Source organism: Lathyrus oleraceus, chromosome 1, assembly GCF_024323335.1.
Source record: "Lathyrus oleraceus cultivar Zhongwan6 chromosome 1, CAAS_Psat_ZW6_1.0, whole genome shotgun sequence".
Lineage (NCBI taxonomy): Eukaryota > Viridiplantae > Streptophyta > Magnoliopsida > Fabales > Fabaceae > Lathyrus > Lathyrus oleraceus.
The window spans coordinates 131,256,074-131,266,797 of record NC_066579.1 but is presented as its reverse complement, the minus strand read 5'-3'; the positions used below and the strand labels follow the sequence as shown (position 1 = coordinate 131,266,797).

General features: G+C 39.2%; 1 protein-coding gene across 1 annotated transcript; it reads right to left on the bottom strand.

Moving 5' to 3' along the window:
• Positions 1-246: 246 nt before the first annotated feature.
• Positions 247-748, bottom strand: LOC127115523 (uncharacterized). Its single transcript, XM_051047051.1, has one exon. The coding sequence runs from the start codon at positions 592-594 to the stop codon at positions 433-435; it is 162 nt and encodes a 53-aa protein (XP_050903008.1). The 5' UTR covers positions 595-748; the 3' UTR covers positions 247-432.
• Positions 749-10,724: the final 9,976 nt, after the last annotated feature.

Genomic DNA, 10,724 nt, shown 5'->3' with positions numbered 1-10,724 from the left:
TTATATACCAATACATTCTGTTATTGGAAAAAAAATGCAAATTCAAAGTCGTGTGAATGGTTATTTAGCCATTATTATCATTTCGTCTACCAATAAAATAAAATAGACAAATAAATAAAATATATGAATTAAAAATATAAATAATTTTTCCTTCAATCCATCGTTGACCAATATTTAACTCAAACTCAAAGTTGTATGCGTAGGTTTTAGTGGTTATTACTTATAAATAAAAAGAAAATAGGCAAATGAATCAAAATACATAACCTCAAAATATAAATAATTTTTTCCTTCAATCCTTCATACACCAATATTTAAACAGACTCAAAATATGAAAGAAAAATAAATAAGAATTACAAAAATTAAAAATATCCCATTAAAGACTAATTACACACAAACATGTAAAATAAATTCATGATATAGATGAAGGATGAATTAAAGAGATATGAAACCTTCTCCTACTAGGAACCCCAACATGAGAACAAGAAGTCCAATTGTGATGCTTGTACTTGGTGATATGAAGGTTTGTGAGTATGCAAGTAAAGTAAAAGCTGCACCTATTAATCCAATCACAAGTGCTTTTGTCTTCTGCTTCATTTTCTTTGGATGAGGAGTTTGGTCTTGAAGATGCTAGTTTTTGTTTCAAAGTTTTGATGATTTGCCAATGTTTAGTTTTGCAATCTTTTATATTAGTCTTTTTTAAAGTCAACCCTTTCTTTGAGAGGATGATATAATATAGTTAATAGATTGATTATTGATCCACTTGCTAATACAATCACCACAAAAAAGTTGAATATATAAAGAAGGTGACAATAGTATATACAGGGACATCTAAAAAAACTTGATGACCGATACTAAAGAATTAAAAATGTATATTTTTTTGCAATTGATCAATTTTACTCTTTCTATCTCTAATCTTCAGCTCTTTTAGCTTTTTAGATTTGGTTTTTTAGAAATCAAGATATAATTACATATATATATATATATATATATATATATATATATATATATATATATATATATATATATATATATATATCGGAATTTCTTGAAGTCAAGTTGGTGAAAAAACTGAGTACGAAGAAACAAGTAAGTCAGATAATCACAACCATACCCAAGTCGGAAACCGGTTAGGAGCACTAAAACAAGTATGTCGGAACCGAATTCATACATACAAGTCGAATCCGATGTGAATGCTAGAATGCCATATGAAGAGTCACAAGAAATAGTTACAGAATGCTCCATGATGGCATGAGAGTTACATATATTAATGGGAAAGAAGTTACCTGGAAATTATAGGGGTGACATACGTTATCTGAGGCTGCCTTTATGAGGGATATGAAGGGGTAAACATTGATGGATCATGGATGAGTCAAGTCATATAAATAGGAGATTCCCTGGATAAAGAAATTAAGCAAGAACCACCTGAGAAAATACATAAACAGACACTTAAACCAATCATGTTAGGCTCTCACTGACTGATAACGGGGAAGTCAACCTTTTGGTGTTTTTTAGCAAGAACATTTGGCGCCCATCGTGGGGCCTCAGTAAAACTTGCTCAGGCACACAATCAACAAGATGGGGACGCAGATGAGGAGCCTCTAGATTCCTAACCTTTGTCCGAGGTATTATGGGATGATCAAACTCTAGAGAATTTTAAACCACCGTCGTTGGTAGCTTTTGATGGTAAAACTGATCCTCAGGAGCATATTATTGCAATCAATAATTAGATGGAAATAATAGGGGCTTCCGACTTCCTTAAATGTAAACTCATGGTCGAGACCTTTAAAGAGGGAGCTTTGCGATGATATATGAGTTTACCTAGATTCTCGGTCGTTAGCTACCAGGACTTAACTAAAAAGATGGTACAACACTTTTCAACAAGCAAACATAGAAAAATATCGACTACCAGTTTATTTAACGTCCGACAAGGATACTAAGAATCTCTTAGAGAATATTTGGCAAGGTTTAATGAAGAAACAATTAAAGTGTCTCATCTGAATCAGGAAATGTTCGTGTGAGCATTTCAACATGGTCTCAAAGCCGGGGCAGTTCAATGAATCCCTAGCAGAAAAGCCATCATCCAATACGGATGAGGTTATTATCAGAGCGAAATGCTACATCAAAGGGGAGGAAAGTAACATGGAAAAGAGATCTCGAGATGCTAAAGAAAAAATGTGAGCTAAAGAGGAAGGATCTGGGCACAAGAAGGAGTACCCTAAGTCCGGACTTAGGGACCAGACAACAATGAGGCCATCCCGACGTCTGTTTGACAAAGAGGCTGAGTACGCACCATTGAATTCCATACAAGAGGATATCTTGAGAGAAGTTTATGATCTCAAATTACTTCCCATACCGGGGCGTCTAAAAGGGGTCCATGCTGTGATGGAAAAAGATGAGAGAGTGCATGATGTGCATACAACAGACTTTGTGGACACCACACATAGAATTGTTATCAGCTAAAAAAAGAAATTGAGATCTTAATTCAGAGAGGTCGACTGTTGTCTCATGTTAAAGAAGTCGGAGGACATCCAGGAAAGAGAAGTCCTCCCTGTCGCAACGCGAAAAACAACCGGCGGAAAAATATACAGAGCCGCCACCGACGCTATTCATCCTATGACGGAAAGGGAGCGCAGAACTAACCTAAGAAAGGGAAAGGAACGGTCTTACGACCAGAGATTACAAGGTACGAGAGTCGGTTACGCAAGGGGAAGGTATTAGCACCCCTCACGTCCGCCGTACTCGACGGGATCCACGCTCAAAAGATAGCTCAAAGAATAGGAAAGGGTTGCTGCTAATAAATTGCTCAAAAAACTGCACAAACTGGAATAATAAACAGGTGGGGAAAGAAAGAAAACGGAGGAAGTGGACTTGGCAGGATGTCGCATCCTGGGCCTACGTAGTTTGTCAGAAACAAACATCAGAGTCGACGTAGTTCGGGGAAAGGGAGGCATGCTCGCTAAGACATCGCGTCTTATGCCTACGTATCTTCTCTATCCAGAGGAGAATCAGAGCACTCGTAGCTCGGCTAACGCACACCGAAATAAGACACCAAAAAGGGACGCTGAGACGTCAAAATAAACACTCAACAGGAAACAGAATGCCAATACATGGACTTACATCCAACTCCTAACAATAACAAACAAAGGGAAACAGAATGCCAATACATGGACTTACACCCGACTCCCAACAATGACAAAACAAAAGGAAACAGAATGCCAATACATGGACTTACTCCCGACTCCTAACAATAGCAAACAGGAAACAGAATGCCAATACATGGACTTACATCCGACTCCTAACAATAACAATGCTAACCAGCGAACACCAAAAAAAAGTTATCAGAATGAAACCCCGAAGATGAACCCCGAATGAGTGACAACCGTCACAAATGAACCCCAAATGATATCAGAAGAAATCCCCAAGGTATAAACATACCACACACACACATGCTGAACAAACGGGTACTCACACCCAACGCCAAATAAAGGGTGAACACACAAAGAAAAGAAAAAAGGTGAACACACAAAAAAAAATAAAAGGGTGCCCGGAGAGATTGTCCTCAACCTCCTGCCTACGTATCTCATCTGGTATGAGAATCAGGGCGACGTAGTTCTCCTTAACAGGGGTAAAATGTAACACCCTTCTAAATACCCCAAATTATTATAATTAAAATAACAATATGTTCATCAGAGTAATTATGCCCCGAAGGGTGTCACACAATCATTTCACAAAAATCATTAAAATATCCTGTCATGCTCATTTCTTTAATCAAATAAGATTCTTTGCATAAATCGCAGCGGAATAATTCAACATCAATGTAAAACATGTAACACAATACATGTCAATCATTCAACAACAGAAATCAAATAAATTAAAACATCCCCTCCCGATGTTACATCTATCAGAGCATGACCCATAAGAACTACTCTAGACTCCAAGCAATTGCTTCTACTCAACTCATTTCTCGTTACCTGAAAAATAGGTGTAAGGGTGAGTATCTCAATCAATATAATGAGCATTATAGAACAATATGTAATGCCAAGTAATTAACACATTAATTCACCCTAATCAGACTACGCATTCAGCAACAGCAATATTTGTTCAAACATCATACTCGACAGTAGATTCTCAACCATATTCAACATCAACAATATAACACACAATACACATATAATACTGGAATACATCCATTCATATTATATGCCATACATTTATTATGCAATGAGACCCTATGCATGCGGTACCGACTATTTGTGAACATATAGTTCAACCTCACCGTCCAAATCCAGGCACGGCTACCAAGCTCACTAGTCCCACTCATTTGAGACATAGTGACTCACTCACTAATTCCTCACCATGGGAATTAGCTACCACCCCAAATGGGCCATGAAATGCACGCTAATCACCTAGCATGCAAACATCAACAACAATAATCAAAATGATCTACTCACTAATTCCTCACCATGGGAATTAGCTACCACCCGAAGGCCACAATATGCATGCTAGTCATCTAGCAATGCAACATCAACAACAATCAAGAATAGACACATGCTCACACTCTAAGCCATAATACAGTCTATTCACACATGTATACATTCACATCATCATGTATACCATCACACATTATCAACATAATTAATCACAAAAGCATATCATATCATGCCACAAAGTCAACCACAATATTAGCCCGTTCTACTAATACCTATACCACTCAAAACAACGGGAACTGATCCCTACAACATCATACCTCAGCTAAGTCTCACTACTCAGCCTAAACAGTCAAAAACTGCACAACAGCAGCACAGGAAATCACAATCCTGCCCATACGCGTATTGCCTATGCCCATACGCGTATTGCCCAAATCCGGACCAAGCCATACGCGTATTGCCCACTTCCATACGCGTATGCTACGCGTACCAACTTCTCATACGCGTACCAACAGAGACAATTTTACGTTAAAAACATCATCTTCCTCATCCATACGCGTATTGCCTAGCGCCATACGCGTACCAGCCATCTCATACGCGTATTTCCTAGTGCCATACGCGTATGACCAGAAACCAGCATTCTCAGATCTGCAATGGCTTTTCTGCTACGAGTTCTATTCGATCTCACCTTCCACGATTCAATTCTTACACAAAATCACTCCTATCGTCTTATACACTTCATATCCTGTTCAATCTCACAAAATCCTAACACTATTCCATCTAATTTCTACGGATTTGCTTCGATTTATCATCCAATTCCATTCCTCAATCATTTTCACAAATTCACCATACTCCTCCAATTCAAAGGTAAATTAAAGGTCTATCACTACCCATGACATATTATCATATAATACCCGTTAATCAACGATAAACCCCCCTTACCTGAGTTAATCCGGCGGCTTCCGAGCTCCAAGCTTCTCCTTCCTTCAGCCTTCGTTCTCTGGCTTTTTGCCCTTTCTGCCTCTTTTCCCTTTTCACGTGAAAAATAACCTTTTTACCAAAAATGGGATTTTTCTAAATTCCAACTTATATATTATTCCAATAAATAATTATCCCAATAATTATTATTCCAAAATAATAATAAAATAATAATAATCCAAACTTCCAATTATTCAATTAAATTAATAAATAAAATATTAATTTAAATTAATTAATTAGCTTAGTTTAATTGGGGTGTTACAACTCTCCCCCACTAAAAGAGTTTTCGTCCTCGAAAACATACCTCAAGCGAACAACTCCGGATAAGACTCCTTCATTTGGCTCTCAAGTTCCCAAGTCACATTGCCACCTGCTGGTCCTCCCCAAGCTACCTTCACCAAGGCGATCTCTTTACCCCGCAACTGCTTCAACTCTCGATCCTCGATCCTCATAGGTGATGTTTCAACAGTCAGGTTATCTCTCACCTGTACATCATCTATTTGGACTACATGCGACGGATCATGAATGTACCTCCTCAACTGAGACACATGAAAAACCTCATGCAAATTTGCAAGCGACGGCGGTAAAGCGATACGATAGGCTACCTCTCCTATCCTCTCCAAAATCTGATAAGGACCAATAAATCGAGGTGTCAACTTCTTCGACTTCAAAGCTCGACCAACACCAGTTATCGGAGTAACACGAAGAAACACATGATCTCCCTCTTGGAACTCAAGTGACTTCCTTCTCTTATCATGATAACTCTTCTGACGACTCTGAGCAATTCTCATCTTCTCCTGAATCATTCTAATCTTTTCTGTAGTTTGTTGAACAATCTCCGGTCCGACCACAACACTCTCACCGGACTCATACCAACATAAAGGTGTCCGACATCTCCTACCATACAAAGCTTCAAACGGTGCCATACCAATGCTCGAATGAAAACTATTGTTGTAGGTAAACTCAATCAAAGGTAAATAACAATCCCAAGCACCTCCTTTTTCCAAAACACAAGCTCTCAAAAGATCCTCTAATGACTGAATCGTCCTCTCAGTCTGACCATCAGTCTGCGGATGATATGCAGAACTCAATCTCAACTTAGTTCCCAAAGCCTTCTGCAAACCTTCCCAGAACTTCGATGTAAATCTAGGATCTCTGTCCGAAACAATACTCAACGGAATACCATGCAAACTTACAATCTTCTCAATATACAACTCAGCTAATCGCCCTAACGGATAATCCATTCTGATCGGAATGAAATGAGCCGATTTTGTCAACCTGTCAACAATCACCCAAATGGCTTCAAAATTCTTATTTGTTCTCGGCAAACCAGAAACAAAATCCATACTGATACTATCCCACTTCCACTCTGGAATAGCCAACGGTTGCATTAGCCCAGACGGCTTCTGATGCTCAATCTTTGACTTCTGACAAGTCAAACAGGAATAAACAAAACTCGCAATTTCTCTTTTCATTCCCGGCCACCAAAATAACTTCTTCAAATCATGATACATCTTTGTAGCTCCAGGATGAATACTCAAGCCACTACGATGTCCTTCTTCAAGAATACTCTTCTTAAGCTCGGCAACATCCGGAATACACACCCGGTCACCAAATCTCAAAACATCATTCTCATCAACTCGGAATTCACCACCCTGACCTTGATTCACTAGAGTCAACTTATCAACCAAAAGCATATCGGATTTCTGACCCTCTCTGATCTCATCCAGAATACCACTTGTTAACTTCAACATTCCCAATTTAACACTATTGTGAGTACTCTCACACACCAAACTCAAGTCTCTAAACTGCTCAATTAAATCAAATTCCTTAACCATTAACATAGACATATGTAAGGATTTCCGACTCAACGCATCAGCCACTACATTTGCTTTACCCGGATGATAATTCAAACCAAAATCATAATCCTTCAGAAACTCTAACCATCTCCTCTGTCTCATATTCAGCTCTTTCTGATCAAATAAATACTTTAAACTTTTATGGTCACTGAAAACTTCAAATCTTGATCCATACAAATAATGCCTCCACAACTTCAGAACAAATACCACAGCTGCCAACTCTAAATCATGTGTCGGATAGTTCCTCTCATGAACCCTTAGCTGTCTCGAAGCATAAGCTATAACCTGCTTATTCTGCATCAACACACCACCTAAACCCAACAATGAAGCATCACAATAAACCTCAAATAGTTCTGACGGACTCGGTAATATCAGGATAGGAGCAGTAGTCAACCTTCTCTTTAACTCTTGGAAACCTTCTTCACATTTTGAATCCCAAACAAACGCTTGCCCCTTTCTAGTCAACATCGTCAACGGTAACGCCAACTTAGAAAATCCCTCAATAAACTTCCGATAATAACCTGCAAGTCCAAGAAAACTTCTTATCTCAGAAACTGACTTCGGAGCTTCCCACTTAGATACCGCTTCTATCTTAGAAGGATCAACAGCAACACCACCTCTTGAAATCACATGCCCAAGAAAACTAACTTCTTCTAACCAAAATTCACACTTCGACAGTTTAGCAAATAACTTCTTTTCTCGTAGAACTCCCAAAACCACTCTCAAATGCTCAGCATGCTCTTCTTCAGATTTCGAATACACCAAAATGTCATCAATAAACACCACAACAAACTGATCTAGATACGGATGAAAAATCCTATTCATATACTCCATAAATACTCCAGGCGCATTAGTCACACCAAAAGGCATTACAGAATACTCATAATGTCCATACCTTGTTCTGAAAGCAGTCTTCTGAATATCCTCAGTTTTCACACGTATCTGATGATACCCAGATCTCAAATCTATTTTGCTGAACACACTCGCACCAACCAATTGATCCATCAAATCATCAATCCTCGGCAAAGGATACCGATTCTTGATCGTCACTTTATTCAGTTGCCTGTAGTCCACACACAACCTCATAGTACCTTCTTTCTTCTTAACCAATAACACTGGTGCACCCCACGGTGACACACTCGGACGAATAAATTTCTTATCCAACAAATCTTCCAATTGACTCTTCAATTCAGCTAGCTCAACAGCAGACATACGATAAGGAGCCATCGATATCGGTCTAGTACCAGGTACCAAATCAATCGAGAACTCAACTTCACGCTCTGGCGGCAATTCATTAACCTCTTCCGGAAACACATCAGGAAAATCACACACCACCGCTAGATCCCCAATCACCAGTTTATCTTTAGCTTCCATAGTCGCTAACAGCATAAACAACTCTGCCCCATCTACTACTGCCTCATTCACCTGCCTTGCAGATAGAAACAAATTCTTTCCTTCCTCAACCTCAGGAAAAATCACAGTCTTATCAAAACAGTTGATAGAAACTCGGTTAAACACCAACCAGTTCATACCCAGAATAACATCAATCTGCACTAGTGGAAGACACACAAGGTCTATCCCAAAGTCTCTACCGAAAATACTCAAGGGACAACTTAGACAAACTGAAGTAGTAGTTACTGAACCCTTCGCAGGAGTATCAATCACCATACTTCCAAACATCTTAGATATCTCTAACTTAAGCTTCACAGCACAATCCACAGATATAAAAGAATGAGTAGCACCTGTGTCAATAATAGCTATAAGAGGAAAGCCATTAATATAACACGTACCTCGGATCAAACGATCATCTGCAGAAGTCTCAGAACCTGATAAAGCAAAAACCTTGCCTCCTGACTGATTCTCTTTCTTCGGCTTAGGACACTGTGGACTGATATGACCCAACTCTCCACAGTTGAAACAAGTCACAGTCTTCAACCGGCAATCTGCAGCTAAATGACCACCTTTTCCACATTTGAAACACTTCTTCTCATTACTGGTACACTCATGGATACGATGTCCAGCCTGACCACATCTGTAACACTTAACAGGAGCACTAGAATATCCCCCACTAGTCCTCTTCGTCCCACTCTGCCTCTGAAAACCTTTGCCAGCTGCATACGGTTTTCCACGATCCATCTGATTCTTGCCTCTCCTATCAACTCTCTGCTGATAGCTCTCAGCTCTTGCCTTGGAATCCTGTTCGAAAATCCTGCAACAGTCAACCAAATCAGAAAACACTCTAATCCTCTGATATCCAATCGCCTGCTTGATCTCGGGACGCAACCCGTTCTCAAACTTCACACACTTGGAAAATTCCCCAGCAGCCTCAGCATAGGGAGTATAATACTTAGACAACTCTGTGAACTTAGCAGCATACTCCGTAACAGACCGGTTACCCTGCTTCAATTCCAAGAACTCTATCTCTTTCTTTCCTCTGACATCCTCGGGAAAATACTTCCTCAGAAATCTCTCTCTGAACACAGTCCAAGTAATCTCAGCATCTCCAGCAGCTTCCAACTCAGTGCGAGTAGCAACCCACCAATCATCAGCTTCCTCTGACAGCATATGTGTACCGAACCTGACCTTCTGGTTATCAGCACACTCAGTTACTCTGAAGATCCTCTCTATCTCCTTTAACCACTTCTGAGCGCCATCTGGATCGTATGCTCCCTTAAACATTGGAGGATTGTTCTTCTGGAACTCACTCAACTGACGAGCAGCTCCCATTCCCATAACATTCGGATTTCCTCCAAGTACTCCCGCTAGCATACCCAGAGCCTCAGCAATCGCAGCATCATCTCTACCTCTTCCAGCCATCTCTATTCTGAAAACCCAAACAAGCTAAATAAATAAGTACTGATAGGGTTACACAACACCTATCCCGTACAGGGGAAACAGAAAAATTTACGACTCGACTCGACCGACTATGCTCAGATACCACTAATGTAACACCCTTCTAAATACCCCAAATTATTATAATTAAAATAACAATATGTTCATCAGAGTAATTATGCCCCGAAGGGTGTCACACAATCATTTCACAAAAATCATTAAAATATCCTGTCATGCTCATTTCTTTAATCAAATAAGATTCTTTGCATAAATCGCAGCGGAATAATTCAACATCAATGTAAAACATGTAACACAATACATGTCAATCATTCAACAACAGAAATCAAATAAATTAAAACATCCCCTCCCGATGTTACATCTATCAGAGCATGACCCATAAGAACTACTCTAGACTCCAAGCAATTGCTTCTACTCAACTCATTTCTCGTTACCTGAAAAATAGGTGTAAGGGTGAGTATCTCAATCAATATAATGAGCATTATAGAACAATATGTAATGCCAAGTAATTAACACATTAATTCACCCTAATCAGACTACGCATTCAGCAACAACAATATTCGTTCAAACATCATACTCGACAGTAGATTCTCAACCATATTCAACATCA